Source organism: Syngnathus leptorhynchus, chromosome 10 (assembly GCF_054491065.1).
Source record: "Syngnathus leptorhynchus isolate UIUO chromosome 10, UIUO_Slep, whole genome shotgun sequence".
NCBI classification, from domain to species: domain Eukaryota; kingdom Metazoa; phylum Chordata; class Actinopteri; order Syngnathiformes; family Syngnathidae; genus Syngnathus; species Syngnathus leptorhynchus.
In genome coordinates, this window is record NC_141204.1 from 827,750 (window position 1) to 851,513 (window position 23,764).

A 23,764-nucleotide genomic window follows, 5' to 3' on the forward strand; every position below is an offset into this window, starting at 1 on the left:
TATCCACTGTCCTAAAAGGCTCAAAGAGAACGAAAACGGATTGCTGCACGTGGCAGCTCAAAGACGACCACAAAGTATACATGAGATTGTATGTATATATTTTTTACAGAATGAATAACTTATGTTGTTTAAAGCGGTGGGGAGGGGGACTGTCCTCCTCGCAGCCCTGATACGCGCGCGCTTATTTCCTCCATAACAGAGACACTGCTTCCTTTTGACTTCTTTTTAAGTCACACACTTTAAAATGTTGTAAATAGACGGTGCAAAAAAAAAAAAAAAATATGTAATTGGCACATTTCTGTTTTGACCTCATCACACAACACTGGACCATGTGTTTTTTTTTCGTTGTTGCTTTTAAAGAGTATTATTATTGCAGCTTGTGGGGAGGTTATAGAGAGGAAGAAAGAAAAAAAACACTTTGTATTATGAATAAATTATTTAACAAGCATCTGTTTTGTTTTTTGTCTTAATGTGTACTGGGCTCAATATGAATTAAAAATGTGAAATGACTGAAAGTTGATGTTCATAGAATGTGCAAAAAATAAAAATAATTTGAAATTGAATGTAGAAACCATAAAGTTAAACTTTATGATTGAATTATAATTTTGGGGACTATATTGTTTATCTATTCATGACAATTTTTACAATTTGTTTGATTTAATAACCCAGCTTCTATTTTATAACAAAGGAAACACAATTTTATGGCAAATTCAAAATATCTTAAATTATAACTGAATTCTCTAGTGTGATATTTTTTACATTATGCAATTTTAGATACAACACAGTCTAAACAACACTGATGGAATAATGGCTGTACTTTGTTTTTCATTTATTTTTGTCAAAAAAACAAAACAAAAAAAAGAGAGACCGATGAAACGTTTGAACAGATAAAGGCCAACTGCTAATGTGGCCCCTGTGTTCTGAGTTGGAATGACTTCAGCAACACATATTAACAAAATAAAATAAAAAACAATTGATTCAATTTAGTGCGGAAAGACATTATTGAATAGTTAAAAAAAGGACAAGGAGGCATTGGGTGAGCTCTAATGTTTATTGCTTGGCAAGTGCATCACCTGTAGGCCATGAGGCGCTCCACAGGGGCTGGAATAAAATCTCTATTTGCTTTGATACTGTAAAATGGAGTGAAGGAAACTGCGGCTCATAGTCCCACAGTCAACTCACAACCAGCAGCGGGAACAAAAACAAGCATCACTTTGTTTTATCATTTCCCTACTTGTTTGCCTAACAACCCAAATCGCATGCACTCACACACACACGCACACACACACACACATACACACAAAAACACATTCTGCAGCAGGCATGAAATTATTTTCCACTTGCAGTGTTTTAAATGAAAACAAAAATCACAAAGGATCAATCGAATGACTTAACACGTGTAGTGTAATAAATTCAAACCATAAAAACAAAACAGGTATTCCCAGTCACGTATAAATGCTCTTTTCCTTGTTTTTGTTTTTTTGCACTGAAGACTGTTGCAGGCTACATGGATTGCAAATAAAAGCAAATTCTTTGACTTGGTCTTTTCTTGCATTTAGAGTTTCAAAAATAACCATATCCTTATTTCCACACTTCATTTCTGGGTACTTGGCACCATAACAGCAGTAACGAAATTGACAAAAGGACACCCGCTCCTACCTAAAATATTACATTCAGAACCATATTATTATTGAGTAGAAATAAATTAGAGTAAGAATGATAATAATGCAATAACGTGAGTGTGCTATATATATATATGACATTTGATACACTTTTCTTGGTCTATGGCACTGCTTAAAAACATTCTTGGAGAGGAATAAATCACCGTGGTTGGACACTTTCTCATCATTACTCAAAGGTCATCGTGGCTGCAAGGATCTCCCAAACGCAAGAATTATAAATTATCTCTCCTTAAAAAGTACAGTATATAAAATGATGTGGTCATGTATGGCAGCGAGGAGGAAAATAAACACACACACACACACACACCTTATATTTATATATAGACGGCTGAAAAGTTCTTTCAAACAAATAAGAGAAAAGCACTAAAACCAGCAAGGAGCCTAATGTTATTCTGTCCAACGTACAAATTAACCTATTGAAATAGAAGTTGTTTGCATTGCACTGTTTTTTTTTTTTCCTCTTAAAACTTCTTACAAATAGACATAAAGGCAGAAAGAAAATGGCAACGATGTGTAGCACGACTGATTTTTCCATTAGAGTTTTGGCAACAATTAGGCCCGCCGTCCCATTTGTCCATCCTCTTCTATTTCTTTCTGTGAGTGGCGCTGGGGGTGAGGGGGTTGCATGGCAACGGTGAGGTCAGCGATGTGTGACTTGTCTGGAGCCGGCCGGGGCCCTCACACCCTGGGGTGCTGGTCCACATTTTCAACAAGTGTTTTATGGAGAGGAAAAAGGACCTGCTTTCAACTGAATGAGCTGTGGGGACGGCTGCTCAGCACTGCTGGAAAAGTTTGGATAGCTTCTTCTTCAGTGTACGCTTGTGCAAAGTGTATGTGCATGCGTGGATGTGTTTGCACGTGTGTGCGTGTGTGTGTGGTCAAATGTGTGTGTGTGTGTGTGTGTGCGTGTGTTCCTCTCCTTGTGTTCTCACAGAGGCGCTTCACAGAATATATTCTCCCCCCTTTGGCAACAATTTCCTGTGGGGCGGAAGACAGGATATGTTTTTAAGTACAAGTAGAAATGTAACGGGGACATTTTTAAATGCACACCGAAGCTCAAGTTTGTGAGTCAATCAATGTCTTAAAATGACTGCAGCATTTTAAGCAATTAGCAAAGGTGATGTGTGAGCTCATACTATTTGGACAAAGGTTTTAGAACACACTTTTTGATGAATTCATCATCAAGTTTTTACCAAGGACATTGTGAACAATGAAGTCTATGCGTTGAAATTGAAGGGCCCTATTTGGATCCAGAGTGGCAAGGCATAGTTTGGGATGAAAGAATGTGAGAACCCTGACCTCAACACCCTCAAAGGGATGAAATACAGCAGCCGTTGACTCTTAGTCCCCTATGAGTGTCCTCCGACCTCACACATGCTCTTAAAGTGGCAAAATAGGAACCATGCAAGTCCATCTATCCACTTGTATAGCGCTTGACCTCATTAGAGACCCGCGCGGGAGCTGGAGCTGGAGCTGGAGCTGGAGCCATCCATTGGGCAAGAGACACCCTGGAATGGTCACCAGGCACTTGCGGGTGGTCGCAAAAAAGTTGCTGCTGTAAGCAAAATGTGCAATGTAATGCAATGACAAAGAACACCATCAATTTGGGAGGTGTGCGTGTGTACTAATATGGTTTATCATTTTTTGATCATGTGGTTCGTTGGTATGTCTGACATGAATTAAAGAAAGATATGAAATTATATTGACATCATTTAGACACAGAAAATGAATGGAACTTTTCACACTGCACATCTTATGATCAATATTTTAGCTTGATGATTGCTCAAATACTCTGAAGGTTAGTGACTCAATCCAAATGGAAATGAAATTGAAAATCCCAAAGTCTTCATCATTCCCAATTCCTATAGCGCTTGTCCTAACACATTTGTCCATAGTACGAATTGAACCGAGACTCTTCAAGTGACCATGTGGGATTCACAAATCCAAAAATGATGAGTAAGTGTAAGAAAGAAAAAGAAAGCATATTTACCACGACATCACTGCACCACACAACACTTGTGCTTATTTGCATTACGTTTACCTGCCCCCGGTGTTATTCGGAAGGACAGGAAGACAGGCTGCAAGGGGGGGGGAGAGACAAATGACAGTGAGAAGATGCCAAAAAGTCACATTCAGTTCCTGAACACTTGATTATTAGGATTGCCCCGCTTGACAAGTGGAAGCTTTCGTGTGTCACGGAGGTTAAACTCACATACCAGGCCGGTGTGTTTTGGAGCCTTCCCGCTAACAATGTGGGACATTTTTTAAACATAAGCAGCTGTGATTTTAGCACCAGTGTGCGGCTGAGAGCCCGCCGGCTCGGGTCACCTCGCACACACACGTCAGTGCCTATGTCACAGTGAGTAACCATGAAAGACCTGACTTAAGGCGCCTCTCATTCAGAGCCAGAGCCGCTCCGCTGTCTCACACTGAAGCCACACTGTTTGACATCAGGGGCCCATTTGTGTCATAGATCTGAAAATCACGACTGAAGATCCTTGAAAGGAGTCACGGTGAAGCTGTCTATGGCACCCCAAGCAAGCATCATGTGCGCCTGCCTTCATGCAAACATGGCAGCATACGTGTGATCTCACTTTCATGACTTCAGATCACACAATGAACGGTTTTTGTCAATGTGTGACATGTGTTTGTCCATCCAGCATATCCGGCTTAAAGTAAATGTACCGTATTTTTGTGCGAGTCTAACAACTCACAGCATCCAATACATGAGGATAATAATGCTCTTTTTTGCAAATACACTAGGATAATATAACGCCAGTGTACAGGTATTAATGTTGACCCAGCTCTTTTATTGGCTTTGCAGGTGTACCTAATATGGCCAGTGAGTACAATCACTTCATATTCAACAGATTTCAAATATCTGAATCAAATTAACATAAGAGTATAAAACGTGAGAAGGGTTACAAATACCTGTAGTAACCTATCAGTTTGACAATGTCAACCTGGCACAATTAAACTTGGAGTGTTCAAGTACCTTGTGGTCCCCCATGCAGACATTGGCCCCGATGTTATCATAGACGACAGACTTCTCCTCATTTTCTGGCTGAAAACAAACAAAAAGAGGAGAATACGTGAATAGTCAGCAAAAGCATAAGGTACGCCTGGTTTGTAATGAAATTAAAATTCAATTCAAAGGAATATCATGAATAAATACGTTTTTTAAAAAACATGCATTTCATATTAGCTTCAAATGTAGAAGAAAGAAAACTTCCCATTTGTAGTTTTTTTTTTTTATATTTGCTCAAACCTCTAGGGAGGATGTCAAATGGCAATACAAAGTTGCTGATTAAAAAAAAAAAAAAAAAAGGAAAGTTAGCGCAACCCAATCTACTTTTTGCAATAAGTTGCAAAACAAGCTCTCTCACTGTTGTAGCCACTGAGCGGAAAACACCTTTTGAGATCCAACTTGTGCTCTGACCAGTGAAGAGAAATGAAACACAGAAGTCATTTTATAAAGTGTGTGTTTTGCTTCTGCACTGTCGCCGTCATCTCCAGCCCATCTGAGGGAATCGTGTTTCAATTTCACTTTGTGCACACAAAGAAGCTGTTACCCATGCAGACGTGGATCTGCAGACTGGAGAATAAATCACACTTGTCTGGTTGAACTAAAGAGTTTTTAAATAGCCATCATCCCGCCCCCACCCCACCACACACACACACACACACACAATCATTGTGACATGGTGAAGTGCACAAGCGGTTCAGAAGAAAAGAGACAGGGAGCTCGAGAATGAACCATAAAGTGAAATCCAAATTAACTTCAGGCCAATCCTACGGCGGAGCGGGGTCAGCACGCACAGCGGCGCCACCTCACGCTACCTTTTTCTCTGCACCGGCACCTCTCTATATGTCTGCCAGCCAGCCGCTGCCTCCCAAAGCCCGCGCATACATTCATCAAAGGCGCACTTGATCATTTACAAAGGCGCCATCAAATTGTGCATTTTCAGGCTGCCTAATCTTTAGACAGATAAACAAATTACCCGGGGCCCCTCCGGCATAGGAGGAGGAGCGTTGCTCACTCGCTCGCTCGGGTAAACATTCATTACCGTCGTTCCTGGAGCCGGTGCCGTGCCGCGCCGCGCCGAGCCGAGCAGAGCAGCCAGCAGGCAACCTTTGGCGTGTTAGGGCTCGGCAAGCAGAAAATAACATGATGGCGAGTTAACCGACCGTGCCATGATAGATGACGCCACGCGCTGGCCTGTTTACAGGCCCACGTCTCAACAATCTGGAATGCTCAGAGCCCGGCAACGTGTGCTCAGTGAATCATCAGCCAATCTGCGGACACACTAACTGTCGGCCGCATTACAAGCCATTAGCTTTCGCTCCACGGAAACACGGCAAAGAGCCCAGGTGCGCCAAAGCCTTTTCTGCGTTCTGCGCTTATTGTCGCTCCGGGCGGTCAGCAAAGAAGAAAGGTCAGGAAGGAATTCCTCATTTGCGGTGAACAAAAGAAAGTCAAACTTCCTGAGCGGACCCCCGTTGAGGGGACATCTCGTTTCACAGCTCAACGCGGCAATGTTTGGCTCTCCGCACCCAAATATGTGCTCAGAATCCAAACGCTAGGATCAAAAATGCTTGCTTGCTAGTTCTCGTAGGTCACGCAAGCTTTTCATCTCGGACTCTTTTTCATTCACATGATCATATAAGGAACGCACGTGCAGGAGAGAACACACAAGTTGTGGTTTTATGAACAAGATGAGGCCCCCAGGAACTCGATTTACTAAAGATCCCAATTAGCGGGCGTTAAATCCGCGTACACTCGCTCAAACAGGATATGACGGCCATTCAACGGACAAAAACGTGAAGGCATCTTAAATGGCATTTGATGATAATCAGGAGGATGAAGCTGACCTTTAAGACGAGGTCTCTGGCAGATGAAGACATGAGGATTCGGTCACACCAGGCAGGGCATCTGGTGTTCATGTACTGCTTCCCCTGACTGCTGTCTTCACTGTATGGGTAGCTGGCACACACAATCAGTAAGGTTGCGTTTCAATTGAATTTTGCAATCAAAACATTCATTGATTTCAAAAGATCATAATAAGAAAGAAGCAGACAGATACGTATGAACAATCCATATCAACATTGATGCAAATAAATCTGAACTGCCACCTGTAACGTGGAGATATGAAGATGAAAGCGTTGAAAATAATGACATCTTCTGCTTTATAACACAAAGTGATCCAAGTGGTTTCAAGAAAACAACAGGAGGTCCATTAGCATGACTAGTCATCCGAGTAATCTCTTGAATCAACACATACGAACGGCTTAATCAAAGTCATATTTCTCTGCCAACCGCGCAGGTTGTGAGTGTGTGTTTGGCGGAGAGAAACGAGAGAAAGGAGGGGGAAAATAGTGGCGAGAATGAGAGCGATCTAGGCGGAACTGGCCGGCCGGCCGGCCCGGGAAGACTCACTTGCCGATATGTATGACTACATCCCTACACGGTCATCAAAAACAGATTAGGTGCGCCAATAGAGATTGCACCTGTCTCCAAACAGCATGGAATGATCACTTGATTTAAGCAGAAGGAGGCAAGGCAAGGCAAGGCAAGGCACGGGGCCGGGCCGGGCGAGCTGATAAAGATTTACATTGCGGAGAATTCAATTTGCCCGTTCGGCTCATCAAACGACTTCAGATTTACACAGCGCCAATCCAATTTGTTTGCCGGCGCTCATCAGGGTGGAAGGGAAGGCTTACGTACTGTAATGCCAATCCAATTTGCCACTGCTAACTGTAGCGGAACGCAAAGTGACTGTTCTCTGCAAGCGACGTTTTGGAAGTCATTTTCTTAAGATCTAAAAATATTCAAAAGAGACTTGCGATACCATTAAGCATTAATGGACAAAAAAAAAGATGTCCCCATGTCATCAAAACTGAAGGTGAAAATACAAAATGTGAACTCAATTTCAACAGTCAGGCAATTGTAATTTTCAGTTTTTCATTTCAGAAGCACTTCATATAAATGTTGACTGCATTCATTTTCCAATCAAATCAAAATGGCAATTCCCAACCTTTATTGAGTGAAGCTAGAAATTTGAATGTTAAAACTGTGATAATACATTTTTTACAGTTATCGACAGATGAAAAAAAGACACTTGTAAATTGTTTTTTTTTTTCACAAATGAAGTGAAATGTGTTCATTTCCCGCGGCACACCTTAAGAGCTCTCACAAAACACTGGCTGAGAATGGGGTTAAAACCAGGGCACAAACAGGGTCAACACACACGCGCGCACACACACACACACACACACACACACACATGCACACAGGGTCTGCCGCCACCCCACCAGGTGAACAAACAGACCTGCGGAGCACAACTTAAAGAGTTTCCCTGCCTCCAATTAGCATCAATAGCACTTAAACCACAGGGGAGATGCATGATTTTTTTATTTTTTTTTCCGATGCTAATCAAAAGGCCAAAGAAGTGATCCTGATAAAAGACAGCATCAAGAATAGGATGAGTCAAACAGATCCAAGAGACAGAAAGAGGCTAAGGGAAGGTGGAAAAGAGCAAAATCTTCAAAGGACTTGTGGAGATGCTTGAATTCCGGGTGGCCTCCTGCTTCCTGAGGGAGGGAGGGAGGGAGGGAGGGATCGCGCTCTTCACAGTGAACAATCGTCCTATCAGTGCCCGACTCCATGACGGCTTTATTGAGCAACAAGAAAGAGATTGAGAGAAGATGAGAAGTTTCCCTCCTCTCTTCCTTCAAAGCATAAACTTCCACCGGATAGCAATTAGCCAGTACTGGTAGTTGTAAAAGATGATTATGAAAGTCTCCCAATTGCGTGTGTGTGTGTGTGTGTGGACATAAAGGCCCTTCCCCTTTTTGTGTTGGTTCCGAGCCTTAATGCAACAGCAAACAGCTGAACGCTGCGCTCTGGCCAAAGTGATCAACGTGTCCGATGAGTGACTTTACAAATTTATCACGGTGGGTAAACGGTCTGAGAGGGCGTGTGGGCTGGAGGCCATCAGTCCTATCAGACCCTTATTGCCCATAGCAAGACTAATTACAGTAATTAATTGTCCGCGCTGATAACGTTGTGCACCTGCAGAGAAGCCGTGACGCAACTTAGGCGCACACGGCTACGAAGCTACTGCGCGTTGAATGAGATCCAACAGAAGAGCAGGAAAAATAAAAGAAGTCTGATCTTTTGAATGATATGCTCAAAATTGTATTTTGCAGTCGTGTACAATTGCACTACATCGTACTGAGCTGTCTCATTTTGCAACACAAATTATTATGATTATTATGAATTAGTATAGCACCTGTTAAAAAAAAAAAAAAAAAAAAAGAGACCCTCCTGTTACCGATCGAATGGAGCAGGGAGACCAAATGCAGCTTGGACTAGGGTTTATTGAGGCAAAAGGTAAAATTCTGACCGTGAGCCTCCAGACCGACAGACGGAGTGAAAACCAGACGACAAGACCAGGAACACCGACAGGGAGAGACACACGGGCAGGGCTTAAATGCACAGCACAGGGTGGGTAACAAGAGGAAGCAGGTGACAGACATTACGGTAAGCCGAGGGGTGTGGCCGAGGGAAGTGCAGGCCCAGCGCGCTCTGGCACGGGCGTGACACCTCCAGAACTTATACATTTCTTTGAGTTGTCCAGCATTTCTTCATTTCTGAAAAGCAGCGATTCATTTTCAATCAAATTTACCTGAGATTCTTTGCAAAGTCAGAAATCTATGTCACAAAACATTGACAAACTCACCCATGAATGTTTCTCTGGCGCAAAGAAAAGATTAAATACAGTACGGATTGACTTAGTATTGTTTTAGTCTGCTAGAGTATCTCGAAGGTCAGTTGTGGTCAACTCTTCAATTTACCATCCAACCGTATAAATGAGGCTTTGTTAGAACAATGAAATGTAGATTTGTATAAAAACCTAAGCTTTCGTAGAACTGCTGCTGAAAGTTGAACTTCACAAAAAGATGAATATGATCTTCTGATCCCAGTTACAGTCAATTCTAGGCACGGGGCGGCTCAATTCAAGTCTAGCCCGGCTGACACCAGGCAAGGCAATTATCTTGTAGTCATTTGTAATAACCGCCAGGTCTGCCCCAGAATAATAAACTCATTTGCAAAACACATCTTATTTAAGTAGACATTTCGATTTTCTGATTGGTTTGTTTGGCCATTTTTTGTGCCGCTGACCTATCATCTCCGATGATGCATGAGAGTATGGTCTCATATCCAGAGTGTGTAGAGCCCATCAAGGGCTCACTCATTCACGCTTGGTTTAGGGCTTAATGTTTGATTTGACTGCAGACGCATTACTCACATTTACTTCAGCTTGCTTGTTTTCACACAGTAAAACCAGGCCTATTGTATTTGGCCCTACCTATTGACGAAGGGGGGCTTGTCATTCACAAGCGACGCACTTGATGAATGCGACACTTGACATGCAGATTGAATTTGCTACTTTTTAAAACACCAGTTGTTTTCATTTGAATCGTACACCAGTATGGATTGACTGGGAAGAATCTAGTTTCCATATTTGTAATGACCGAACTGGCGAGCCGGGTACGAGTCTTTACGAATCATAACGGTCATCGAGGGAGAGAGCGGAAGGGCACGCGGCGGGAGGGACGTCGTCGATATTCGAAGGGCTTCTATCGGCCGAAACGTCAGACAAAGCTGGGTTGCAAAGTTTGTGTTTGCGTTGTCAGGGGAGGCCTGGAAAAACACAAGCCGACATACACGTACTAGCGGGCGCGCAAAAAGATCAGCCAAATGCTATCAATAAAGCATTGTGTTTGTCGAGCCGGGAGCCTCGCAGGCACAACGTTGGCACAGCGCAGTACAAACACAGTCAAATGCCATCGGTAGCTCATTGCTCACAGCTTGCTCGGGTTCAGCTATGACATGCGGAGCGTTCAGTTTCTCCACGGCCAGGGAAGAAGTCACAGATGGCCTCGATTCAATCGTCTCCAACAAAGATTGTTTTCAACAAAGCCCTCCCTTCAGTGGCATCATTCCGGGCAATGACACATGACAGTGGACATTATTCAGCTATTACGGAGACAATGGTCCCTCACCGATTTCACAGGCTCTCTCGTAGTTAGAATGATGGATGCGTAGATGATTAGAAACAATGTTGGTGTTCAGGAGATCAGCTGTTTTCCTTCACGAGCTACACACACAGCAGCGCTTTAATGGAACATTTAGTTTGTTCTCCATAAATGGAGAGCGTGCATCTAAATCAGTACACAATGACTTGTTGGCAGAGAACAAAAAGCCTCTTTTACGCTGGAAGTAACAGAAGCCGCGGCGCAATCGGACAAACGCCGCCACAAGCAAATGCACAAATGATTACGGGGGGGCGGATGACATCACCCGTGCAGCCATCGGAAGCCGAGGGGCTAGTTTGACAAGATACTGCTTTGGGCTCAAAAATATTCTCATGCTACGCCACGCCATGCTATGCGATGTTATGACAGCAGACCTTTTTTTGTTGTTTTTGGAAAGGTTTGACATATGGGCAACAATGTTGGACCTGCAAAAATGGCTGAAAAGGCTTATAGGCATGCCAGGTTGGCATATTGTGAAGCACTAATGCATTGTCTTTGTGGAAGAAATGGAAATTGAATCAAAACTTCCACTATGAGACCAGCTTTCATATATTTCAGCTGAAAACAGGCTTGCGTAAATTGCCACTTGAAAGAAATCTTCATTGCTCAGGAAATTGACTCTTTATTAGCGCTCCTATTAGCAGTTGAGGAATTGGCGGAAGGCCACGTGTGCAATTATTCATATCTTTCTTGGAAATGGCCAAGGTGATTCTGCCTGAAATAGTGCCGTACTTCCATCCTTGTGCCTCGTCTCTCGCGTTAGAGAGAAAAAAAAAAAGAAGCTAAGGTTGGCCAGGTTGTTTCTAGGGGAGCTTTCAGTAAGCATCGAGTAAGTCACCTTTTGACCCCAGAGCAAGAGGTCCGCACTTCTCTCTATCCATGTCTAGACTTGCAAAAAAACACACACAACTTTGACGATTCTACTGGCACTCTTGGATTTCCATCATTTGATGAGGTGGCCAATTTGTTTTTATTCCATGTATTGGAAAATCATCTTCAGTGGCATTTGTCTTTCCCACATGTGTCTTTCTCCATGTTTCCTTTCAATTGCTTCACTTTTATTTCCTTTCCCTGAAATCACTCATGGTTTGCCACATGGGTAGACTTGTACTGTTGGTGGATGTCACTCAAAATGTTTCTCCAAGCCCATTTCCACTAACCATGTTAGGGGGTGAATACATTGTTCTGTTGCGCTCTGACTGTCCACTCCCGATTGAATTTTTCCATTGATTTTGTGCAAAAAAGGAGCAAATAAATTGGATCAGAGGAATACTAAAAGCTTTCCACTAAATCAATCAAAATGCATGAATAAGTTTAAATATAAGTGATGCCGTGGTATGTTTTACGGGATATCTATCTATCAAATGTAGCCAATGTCGGACTGATCAAGGATGTTATTGGAATATACATCCACTGGATAGTGTCCTATGATGATAGAGGGCGCTGTATTTCCAAAGTGATACTTTTAGGGTTGCAGAATATGGCCAATGTACTGCTCCTCACAACTCCAAGTGTGTACGGTGGCGGATCAGCGCATGGCAGCCCATTGGCTCCGGGGCCAGCTATGACAAGTTGAGGGTAAATTCCTCACCTCTGTGCTTGAGTACTTATACTTGTCAGCAACAACTTTGACAGACAATTTTTGAGAGTTTTGCAAATGCACAGGAAAAAGTGCTACATACAAGTATTTGTGGTGGGATAAAAGTTACAATCTGGATAAAAAGCACGGAAAGATGATTCACTTGTCATATTCGTGCCAGTTATGCCGGTTAGATCAATGAAACTAATGACGCACGTTGCAACCTTTTGGTTGCTGGTAAAAGTGTTTTTCGGACAACATCCTCTCCGGCAAGACAAACAAACAGAATTGAGTTTGTGTCTGACATTCAACACGTCCCAAGCCTACCCTGTCAACGGACGAGCCGTTTTTTTGCTTGGCATGGGACGAAAGCTCCGCTCTTATAAATTCCTCACAATGCGCAAAATAGCAAAAGTCCATTTGAATGTCCGTTTCAAAACAGAAGCTTCATTTAGCGAAAAGGCCAGAGATCATTTTGAACCATAGCAATAATAGTAAGTGCGTCTGTGTAATCTTTCCGTCTCACTTTGTGATTTCTACGCCAGCGCGACACAACAGACAGATGAAATGTTTGTGAATAGAATTGATTTATTGATTTGAACAAAAGTGAGCCGTGTGTGTGAGGTTGTCATCTGATGGCCGCCACTAAAAAGAGTAATTACTCCACAGATGGTGAGGGGCTGGTCTGGAGCAGACTATGTGATGGAGAACAATCATTGAGGCTTGATTGCTCAAGAAGCACAAGGCAGAGCTGACAGGAGGAGGGGTTCCGCAATGTGCCATGATCAGTGTGTGTGTGTGTGTGCGTGGAAGAGAAATGGGGGGGGGGGGGGACTGTTTAAGTTTAACTAGGCCACTGCGACCCATTACCGGCCTTGACAAGGATGTGGTTTGTTACACACACAGAGTAGATCAAATGAAATTTCATGTGCTGCTCCTGGGTTTCATCTATTTGATTCATCATCACCTCAAGCATGAGCAAATCATTTGTATTCCAACACGGCGGCGGCACAGTCATGCCTCCCCGTGGAAAGATGATTAAGTATTATATGGATAGGTGCAAATGTCATCGTGTATAAAAGGACAATAAATCGGCATGTCACTTATGCAAAGTGATGTAAATGGGGCCCCTGATTAAGACACACAGTCATTTAAAAAACAGGGACCGGCAGAACCTTGACACACACGCACACCTACTGCGTCTCGGGCTCTCACACACACGGTCGCTAAGTCAATTTGAAATTCAACATTGAGTACGTCATACGACACATGCCTTTTGATAACGACTTCAAAATCTCTCTCTGTCTCTCTGTCTCTCTCTCTGTCTCTCTCTCTCACACACACGCAGAGAATAAAATCCCCGTAGCCATGTGCCTGCCACCAGAGCAGTTTATCAAGTAATTATTGTTTGATTACAGCGTTTCATTATCTGCGCTGATTGAGTCACAAGCAACGGCAAAGGTCAAGCGCCATTAACGCGCTGCTCCCGAAACATATTTCCACGCCGACAGCGTATTTGCCCTCCCTCCCTCCCTCTCCTTGTGAAAGGGCTAATTGCAAATGCATTTGTTTGAGGAAAGAAGAGAGGAGACCGCATGCTCTCAGTCCCGCTGAGACGCAGCAATATTAATCCCGTCAAAAAAGAATTGACACAGATTCAGACGTGCGCGCACACATTGAAAGCTGTTTAGGCCAATTGATGATGAATCCATTAACTGCCATGAAAGCGTTTTGTTTTTATCTCGGATAACAAGTTAGATGGCACAGTGGTCAATACAAAGTATAGCACAGACTCCATTTGTATTCACTTTTGCTCAATATCATTTTACTGCGAACATTGCACACCTTATTTGTAAAATATCTGTTTGACATTACAAGATGCATGCAGTGGGAAATTGCATTTTTCATCGCATTTTGTTGCCTGATCTTAATAAAAACCATTACGCAAAACAAAACATGACCTCTGTTTTGGTTTATATAATGCAGTAGATTTATCATGAGAAAAAACAACAACATTTTTGGAATTTGGTTAAATGTTTGGTGTGAGTTTTAATTGAATAAAAAAGGTTACATCTCAAATTTACTGTAAATACAAGTAAGCTGATAATAAGTTTGTACAAGTAAAAAATAAAAGAAGAAGTATAATACAGTATTGAATGAATATCCATTATGTGTGTGTTTGCGCGTACCTGGGTGGGAAAGATATTTCCAATTCATGCAGTCGATCCTTGAACACTGACAGTTCTTTGTCGTACTCTAAAAGCTGTGGAGGTAAAAAAAAAAAAAATCAAAGGGTGCAGGGAGACACAAGCAGCAAGAAAAGTTCAATTGTAGTCTGCAGCTACTCCAAGGCTTCAAATGAACAACACAAGCCTAATCTAGTCTGTGTCAAGATTAAAATTTGGGCTTTGGCATCAGGAAAGCTGCTAGGTGTTCACAAACAGACAGGCAATGACAACTTACATTTTATCTTTGACAGCTTTTCTGATAGAAGAGCTGCACTGACACAAACTACTCAATAACAGCAAAATCCAATAGTGACTACTTTGATTGATTACTATCCATCCATTATCGCTAGGGCTTATCCGGCGCAGGGTCGCTGAGACGTGGCGCCTATGGCACAATTGGCCAGCTGACAGATAGCGGCGCACTCTCAATCATACGTCTGGAGCGTATTTACTGTGGAACAAACGCTCCACGGAAAAGCCGAACCTGAGGAGGCCTTTTCGTTGTGAGGCAACTTCTCTCCAACTCATTAAACCGAGAGCAGCCTTTACTTCATCTTAGGGTGTGCAAAATAATTCTCAAACTCACAAATCAGCACAAAACCATTTGATATTACCAAAAATTGAAAATATAAAACAAGTAAAAAAGAACTGAAACTATAGCTACAATTATAGGGAAAAATACTCATTGTTTTTGCCTTTGTAGATATCATACATAAGCGTTCAGGGTTCATCATTTATATTTATTTTGGCACTGTTGGACAGAAGAAGGAAAGTCAAATAGCCTTTTGACAATTGTCGTTCACCAAGCAAACAAAAACTTTCATTTCAATTCAATTAAAATGAAGCGTTTTTGAAGACAAAATAAAGAACAAACCTACTCCAAATACTAACCTCAAAATAACTGACATTACACAACCAAAGTCAAAGCACAATTAAAAAGTAACAGGATGAAAAATCCCAAACTACGTATTATCACCCTGACCCACACAAATGTTTTTTTTTCCCACTGCCGTCTTTGATTTAAAAGATTCAAATGTATTCTCAAAGTCTTTTTTTTTTTTTTTTAAATGCATACTTGAAATCAGTTGTAAAGGGATTCATGTTTTATTTCAATGACAGCATCTAACTGTTTTTAATTCTGTCAAACACTTTGAATTGTTGATACATGAATGGTGCAATACAAATAAACATGCCTAGTAGTATTCAATAGAGTTGTAAATAATAATAACACTAATGAACATTCACAACAACCATAATAACAACACAAAATTGCAATAACCGTTAAAAACAACAGCAATAAAAATTGAATAACACTTTCTCAACACTGGCAATATCTGTCACTCTGTGTGTGTGTGTGTGTGTGCGTTGCCCTGTCCGACAAGGGGGTTCTGTCGCCACAGTGCCAGTCCATCTCCACACTCTTCATTAATCATGTCTCCTCACCCAGCTGTACTCAGTGGCTAGAGTGTACACACGCACGTCCCCCAATTTACCCCCTTTCACAAAAGCCATAAATCATTAGTGAAAAGTGCAATTAGTGGCTTCTTGTATACATTAATTATCTGGGAGATGAACAGGTAGCTATGGCACCTGCATGACTGCTTCCCTGAGGGACTGACGCCAATGTTCTCTTAGCAACCCTTGGAGGGCCCCGCTCGGTCCGGGCCTTTTTCCTTTCAAAACATCCTCTCGGATCGGGGACTCTTGATTTTCCACAGCGATGAGAAGCATTTGACGCAAAGCGGACAGGCGAGTGGACATTAATGACATTACATTGGTGTATTACACACGGCGGGCGCTACGTTGACGCGTACAAGATGAAATCTCAACAGAGATGACTGGGTGGGTTCCGTTTGAGAGGAGAGTGGGAACAAGGCTTGTAACAATCGCCTGGCCTGACAAATTTCTGCCGTCGAGGAGTCGGTGGCGCCGTGTGTTAGTATTTGTGATTATGTGTCAGCCATGTAGAACAGTGGCCATTACTTGCAGCCAGCGGGGCCCTCCCGTTCGGAGTCTCTACGGTTCAAGAGGGCAGATGCGACGCATTCATCAAACTCACGCTGCCGGCCGGGGTCATAGGAGAGACTCACACACTGTGGATGAGGGATGGCAGAGGAGAGGATAGGATGGGATGGGATGGGATGCAAGCCCACGCTCCACTGTCCACCCTGTGCCACCATCCATCCATCCATCCATCCACCCACCGCACGCGCGGGTGTCAAAACAATCAAAATGTTGCCGCGCGCACTATTATCATTACATGAGATAATATATCTCTTTTTTTCAAATAATAAGGCACACGTTCACAGCAGCGTAATGAAAAGCTTTTTTGGGGGGGTTCAAGGCACATTATTGCAAACAAAGCAGTCCGGCAGGCAAATGAATAGAAAAAGAAAAATCAAGAATGTCTGATACCCTTACTGCCCCCCCCCCCCCCCCCCCCCCCAGCCAGAATTTCAATTTGATCTTCATACCAACTGCAAGGTTGCGAATGACAACAGAAATGATATTTCTGGGGATCAATTAAGGATCTAATCGAATGGATTTTCTAATCTTAATACGTAGCATTTCACATATACATTCTGTTCGGTGGTCACATTAGACGTATCATTAATATTAATATGAGATTGAGCCTTGGACACTGATTGAGGTAAATGGGGTATAATACAAATACTTTAAGTGGGTGGAAGAGTTGATACAGCAGATGAGTGGCATATGGCCGTGTGTGCTCGCCATCTCTTCTAAGTGAATGTTGAGTAATTCATTCAGGTGAACGGACAAGAGCGCACGGCAGAATTTCACACTACATTTAATCCCAGGTCAATTAAGCATAATGCTCTCGGCCGGCCGGCCGGCCGGCCGTCGGCGGCGGGTGACTGGTTTAAAAATCAGCTTATATTGGTTCAAGGCCTCTTGACATTATAAAGCCAACAGTAGTTTGTCAAGCAGAAATGACCTTGGGAGTTGTGGAGGAGGTGATGCCAGATGATGCAGTACAATATCACACAGGGGGGAGATGAAGAAGTGTCTGGGTAAAAACTACCCTGTCAAGAGCTGGAATTTCTGACTTTGCTTGGATGAAAAATCGGATCCTAAATCAAAGAGGCGGCTGATAGTTGAGGCCGGAAGTTGAGGGCAAAAAAAAAAGGGAAAATGAGGCGTTGGGCCCCCGACTGTCCCTCTACTTGTCGGCCACCTGTAATTGTGCTTTGATTTAAATCTTGTCAAATATCCTCTGTGACAACACCTGCTGCCGTTAAAAGCCATCAATAAACGTTGGGGTGAAAGGTCATTTAATTTGATTTTTACACCTCATACTTGGCTTTCATTGCAAGGGCAATATTTTTCCTTCTTTTTATGGGACCTTCATTATTTGGTGTGGAAAAGCCATAAAGGGAGTGACAGAGAGGTGGCCGATTGGTACCGAGCGGGAGGGGAGCGCGCCAAACAAAGCTGCACTGCTGAACTTTCATTTCCGCCATAAGTGAATTAGGTGCTAAAGAAGTTAGACGCATGTCAGGAAAAGGACACCAAGTCCGCAATTTGGGTTAACGCACGGAAGGAAATGCCTTGGAGTAACTTTTCAAATCTTGAAGATCAGATTAAAGTACATGAGGTCTTTTCCACATGAACTGTAGCAGACAGCAAATGATTGATTTCGCTTTCATTTAGCGTAGCTTCTCGATTGCTATTTGGGAGTTGTATTCAAATATGTTTTTATCATATTTATAAATATGTTTTTATTTATATTTTTCTCTCTCTCTCTCTCTCTGCACTTTAGTAATATCGCGGGCAATACTGATGGCATAAAAAAAAAAAAAGAGGCCAGGTCAGACGACAGCAAGGTTCATCACTTACTACCACCGCCCCCCCATCTGCCGACGCTACACTGATAAAGTTACAATAAAGAGATTCTGAAACACAATCAATGAGCACGGATGTGTGTGTAGAATCTATGTGGGGACTGTACACAACACAAACATGAAAGAAACACACACACACACACACACGCACACACACAGTTCCATCTCTCCACTGGAGCAGAGCCCCGCCGTGCCCCTTGACGCCACAAGAGCCCGGAAAATTTAATCTTCCCAAATACTCATCAGGGCTCTCCATCGTCCCGCCATGACAGCGCCGGGGATAATTAATTATACAATTTCGATGGGGATATCGACTAAACAAACCTATTAATCATAGCAAAAGTCAATAGGCATGGACACATTCAATCATGTCCCAGCCAATGATTACTCCTCTCAAAATACAATAATTATTTTTAAGCGCTGCCTCGAATTTAATTTCTGTCAAGCTGGTACAAGTCTTACAGTTGATGAAGGGCGCAATGATTTTTTTTTCCTTCCCCTTTCCAACTGGAGGAGGGATATTTATCCATTTGGAAAGGTAGTTTGTTTTATAAGGATCATAACATGGTGTGTTTAACCAGACCATCAGATTATCTCTGAAGCCCCTATTATGTCGTCTATCTTCTCTGACTTGGCCCAGGAGGAGGAGGAGGAGGAGGGAAGAGCAGCTCGGATTCGTCTACTTAGAAATTGAATTGTTTCTCTATGCTATATGATACATATAAAAAAAGAAAAAGAAATCCAACTTGATCCATTTTTAACAAACACTTGCACATGGACAATCGAATGGAACCCAATGGCATCTTCTGTCTCTTCAAATATAATTGACACAACACCTTCAATCAGAAAAACAACAACAACCGATTTCTCATTTGCCATACACTACAACAAAAACAGATGCTCTGTACTGAAAATCAACGTGAACCACGGCAGCCATAGCCATTATACTTTGGGGAGAGAAAGTCGGCATGGTCAATAAAAGAAATTAAAGTGACTTGGAATGAAGAAATGATGGAGAGTGGACGAATATACAAAAGGTTAGGAGGCATTTGGGTGACTTACCGAGGTCCCATTGTTTTCCCGGAAAACGTCTTGGTTGACATAACTAAAAAGCTTCTTTTCAAGCTGAAGGACGACCTGAATGGGTGGCAAGAGAGAGATGGACCTCTGATTAATACCATTACTAATGGGAGCAGCACTTAGTAATTAGAGCTCTAATGAAGAGCGCTGTGCGCTGGCTGCAGTCTTGCGCACTTCATTCTACACGCGTCTATAATATCAAATCACACTCTACGTGGCATTCAAAACACGCCCGTATCTCGATTCTGTCTTACCTTTCTGTCATTATCGCTTTCCCTAAATATGAGCTTGTCCACTTCATTGGTGTCCGTGGTCCTTACTGTCTGCATGGTGGCGGTGGAACACAAAGTCTGCAGGTGAAAAAGGAGACAATATGCTTATTCTTATGATGGACAACTAAATACTATTCACAGTCATTCCCTGCCAAATAATGACGGCAACACAAAGCATTGGAATGATTTGAAAGAACCATATGATCACCTCACTGGGACCAATGTAGTGACACCACGCACTGTGGTTGAATTCCCCTTTGTGGACTCTTTGAACAATTAGTTCAACATTGGACCATCTGTGTTTGAAGACAGTTGAATGAGGTAATCCCCGAGCCAGTGGTTCCCATAGCACACAACAGACACTGGATGAGCTGATTGCAATTCAAAGCACAGATTAGATAATCGGGTCAAGCTAATATAGCCCACAGAAAAAGCCCTTTGAAGTGAAATGGTCCAAATTTTTGCCCAGGAAGAAATGTCCCGACTGGCACACTAGAGTAGCCCAAATGACGAGAAGAGGAATAAGCGTCGACTCGAGTTCGCCGCCGCGTCTGTGTGCACATCCCCTACAAATAGCTCCGTCTTCCACTTATTTAGGCAATCCAAATGCAGGGTCAATATGGTCACCTGGCAGTGAAATGCTAATGCTCTTAAGTGCGCTTAAGCAGCTTTGTGCAATGAATAGGCCAAAGAAGGCACTAACGAGAGGGCAAAGAGATACTTTCCCCCCGTCCAAAAGTCATTGTTCCTTACATTCATTGAAAATCATCTTTTTCCACACACACACACGCAATTCAGAAAAATGTGTCACTGAACACTGAGCACTAGAAAATACAGCACTCCCTTTTTTCCTTTTTGAACACATTAAAAAAATGACAAATTCTTTCCTAATTCCTAGAATTGAATTTACATATTCTAATTAATATAATAACTATGTGGGATTTTTTGGTGTGTAAAATAAAATGAAAAAAACAAGACCTGTAACACAGGCATGATACTTTTATCTTATTTCAATAATTCAGCTTGTTGGTTGCTTGAGTTAAGTTAACTAGATGGAGATAATAGCATGTTTGGGTATAGTAGCAATAGGGACTGACCTGCCACAGCTCCCCCTTCTGTAAGTTTCCCTGGTGCTCCCTTTTCCAGGGTCTGGCACTGTTATTTCATTGCAGTTTGAAACTGATCATTGGATTCAAAAGCACACGCAAGGTAGATGCAATTTGATCGATCATCAGAAGTGATATTAGCAAAGGAAGGGAGGATATCCTCAGTCATTTGGCCATTTGATCAGATCCTGCAAAGTGACTTGGCATTACATTGCTGCATTATGTGTCACAGGTCAACAATGAGTGTTTGTAAAGGGCCAGAAGCCGGGGGGGCCGGGATGGGATGGGAGCTTGCCGAGAAAGGCGCTGGCTTTATGCATCAATGGAGTATAATCTCATGACTGTCGGAGGAGGAAGCGGCTGTTTAAAGGAGCTCTCTATTCCAGCTGCTCCTTTTAGTGGAGAGGTTAAAGCAATCTGCCCCACTTCAAAGACCAAAGACCCCCCCACACACACCCAAACCTTCTGTCTCGGGTCCTTCCAGCAGATGGAGGTGAACCACTATGCCACACTGAGAAACCCAACGCACATTTGACCACGTCAATCGTAGGGGGCTTTAAAAACAGATCATATTTGTGCAGCCACGTGAAATTGATTTCTTTTTTGTACAAAAGAGCCACACTGCCTGTTGCAAGTTGAATGAGTATTTTAATTTGTGTTCCTTATTCATTCATCCCCTTTGAGGGCCACGCATATTGTAGCGTGCTCGCTGATTCTTTTGTGAACAGCTGTTACATTAAACTACCCCCTGGGGACATATCATTTTAACTTAATTTAATTGAATACTATTAATATACTGTGGTTAATCTCACACGCACACACGCACGCACGCGCCCGTTCGAAACTCATCGTAATTCTTTCCAATAGGTTAAAAAAAAAAAATCTAACTGGCCTACGCTCGCGAGTGCTTTAGAATGTATGAATGTGTTGCGCGACTCGCATTAGTTCACAGATCACTTTCTTCGATGACTTGGTGTTCCCCCTTTAGCAGCAATGTTTTCCCTCTGCATAAATGATCATTTCCAATCAAAACAAATCACGATTGACAGAATTGTCTTCATTGTCTGCTACCAAATATAGGCAATAGTAGCACCGCTCGGTGTCATCAAAGTCAAGGATGAGTACACAGTTTGTTTTTCACAGTCGTATTCAAATGTTTCTTAACAACATGCACGAAAAGTTAAAAGCCATTTTATAACGGGGAAAAAGCTTTATCCCGGCTGGATTAATTCAAATGTCATACTTTTCATTTACTAATTTGAAATTCAAAGTAATCTGCGGTCAAGCATGAAGGGATTGATGGTATAAATATTTCTGAAATGTTTCATACAAGTAGAATGAAATAAATCTAATAATGGATTCATCTTCTTGATTTATCCTTTTTGAGTCGAAATGATTAAGAAATGAGTATTATTCAATTTACTTACAAATCATCTTCCGGAATTTTGCAATTGCAGAAGGGGAAACAAGATGAGCGGACAAGATTCTTTTTTGTCAACAAGCGCAAGCGCAGTGGCATTATCAGAATCCGGCATTATTTTCGTTGTGTGCCAGCCAAGCTGGCATGTTCAAGCAAAATAGCTTAGCACCCGATCACTTTTCCTCCGTTTGCCGTCGTTCATCATAGCAATTCTGCATGCGTGATTGCTATGTCTGCCCAAGTGTGTGTGTGTGGGTGGGGCAAATTTGGCCCTCTACTTTCCAGCCAGCTATTACACCCAAAAGCCAGTAAATCAGTGGTGACTCTCCCCACCCAATGTGACTGGACACAAGCCAGAGTCATCCACTCTTGCCTCCCCTGGCTGGCCAATTTAATGCTTCCAAACAAAGATGAATCACTGACAAACACAACAGGATTGGGATTCAAAATGGAGGTGAGGTGAGAGTGGACACATTATCAAGAGCAAGGATAGCCTACGCGTGACCCGACCCGGCGGCCATCAACTGTTGAGCCTACCCGGCCGGTGTCATCCTTAACGGCAAGTGACTCTTCCTGTCAATCCGCCGGACTGTGTCATTGTGAATTTTGTTAGCGATGCGTGCGCCCTAGGAGGTCTTCCAACCTGCCACGCCCTCGTCCAAAAAAACACTCTGGAGATGGCGATAATGTGCCCTATTATAACATCTGGGAAACTTCTCTAAAAACAATGGCGAGCATTGAAGGCTGCCATTTGGGTTTTACCTCCAGAAACCAGCCAAAAGCATTTGTCCTCTTGGAATAGATAATAGACAGGCCACAAATCATTCAAGACAACAGGCCCGAGCTCGGGGTTTGTGAGTGTGTGAGAGAGAGAGAAACCCAATGTATGTCTATGTTTAGTGTGTGTGTGTGTTCCCCCCTGGTATTTAACTTCTCTGCTGGCCCATTCTGCAGGGCCCCGCAGGACAAATTGCCCAGCATGGATGTCTTTGAGAGGCAGTGCAGCGCGCAGAGAAAGAGACAGGGCTGAAACACAGGGAACAGGCCCATAAAAATTCATCACTTTGACCCCGACGACCTCCTGCAACCGAGGAGGGGGTGTTCACGCGCACACACACACACACACACACTCTCACGTAAAAAAAAACGCACGAGCCTACCAAACTTACTTATACTCAAGGTTTCAAACCGCTATTGGGGAAGATACTCCAAACACTCTTGGGTTAACCCCGTCCAATAGGATAAGTGAAATTCCCAAATGTGGAAAGCTTCTCCTTCAGACATTCATAGCGCCAAACACAATAGGCATGGAAAAGCTTTTCCACGCAGGAAAAGGCCACCAGATGCTTCATTGTGACTCTGTCTCTGTGTAAAGTAGTAGCAGTAAAAGGAGGGTGGGTTGGGTGGGTGGGTGGGTCGGTTGGTTCTTCTT

General features: G+C 42.8%; 1 protein-coding gene across 3 annotated transcripts in view; it reads right to left on the reverse strand.

Annotated features, from left to right (window-relative positions):
* Nucleotides 1-1,037: 1,037 nt before the first annotated feature.
* Nucleotides 1,038-23,764, reverse strand: part of inpp5a (inositol polyphosphate-5-phosphatase A) — a 71,789-nt gene continuing 49,062 nt past the window's right edge. For 2 of the 3 annotated variants that reach the window (XM_085922280.1, XM_085922282.1), the window contains exons 10-16: nt 19,789-19,884; nt 19,517-19,591; nt 14,553-14,626; nt 6,555-6,666; nt 4,678-4,746; nt 3,724-3,760; nt 1,038-2,660 (exon numbers count right to left, since the gene is read on the reverse strand). In XM_085922280.1, the coding sequence (XP_085778406.1) occupies nt 2,611-2,660; nt 3,724-3,760; nt 4,678-4,746; nt 6,555-6,666; nt 14,553-14,626; nt 19,517-19,591; nt 19,789-19,884 (513 nt within the window). In that variant the 3' untranslated portion in view covers nt 1,038-2,610. Of the gene's footprint in view, nt 2,661-3,672; nt 3,761-4,677; nt 4,747-6,554; nt 6,667-14,552; nt 14,627-19,516; nt 19,592-19,788; nt 19,885-23,764 lie in introns of all 3 variants that reach the window. The other variant, XM_085922281.1, reaches the window with a different exon arrangement.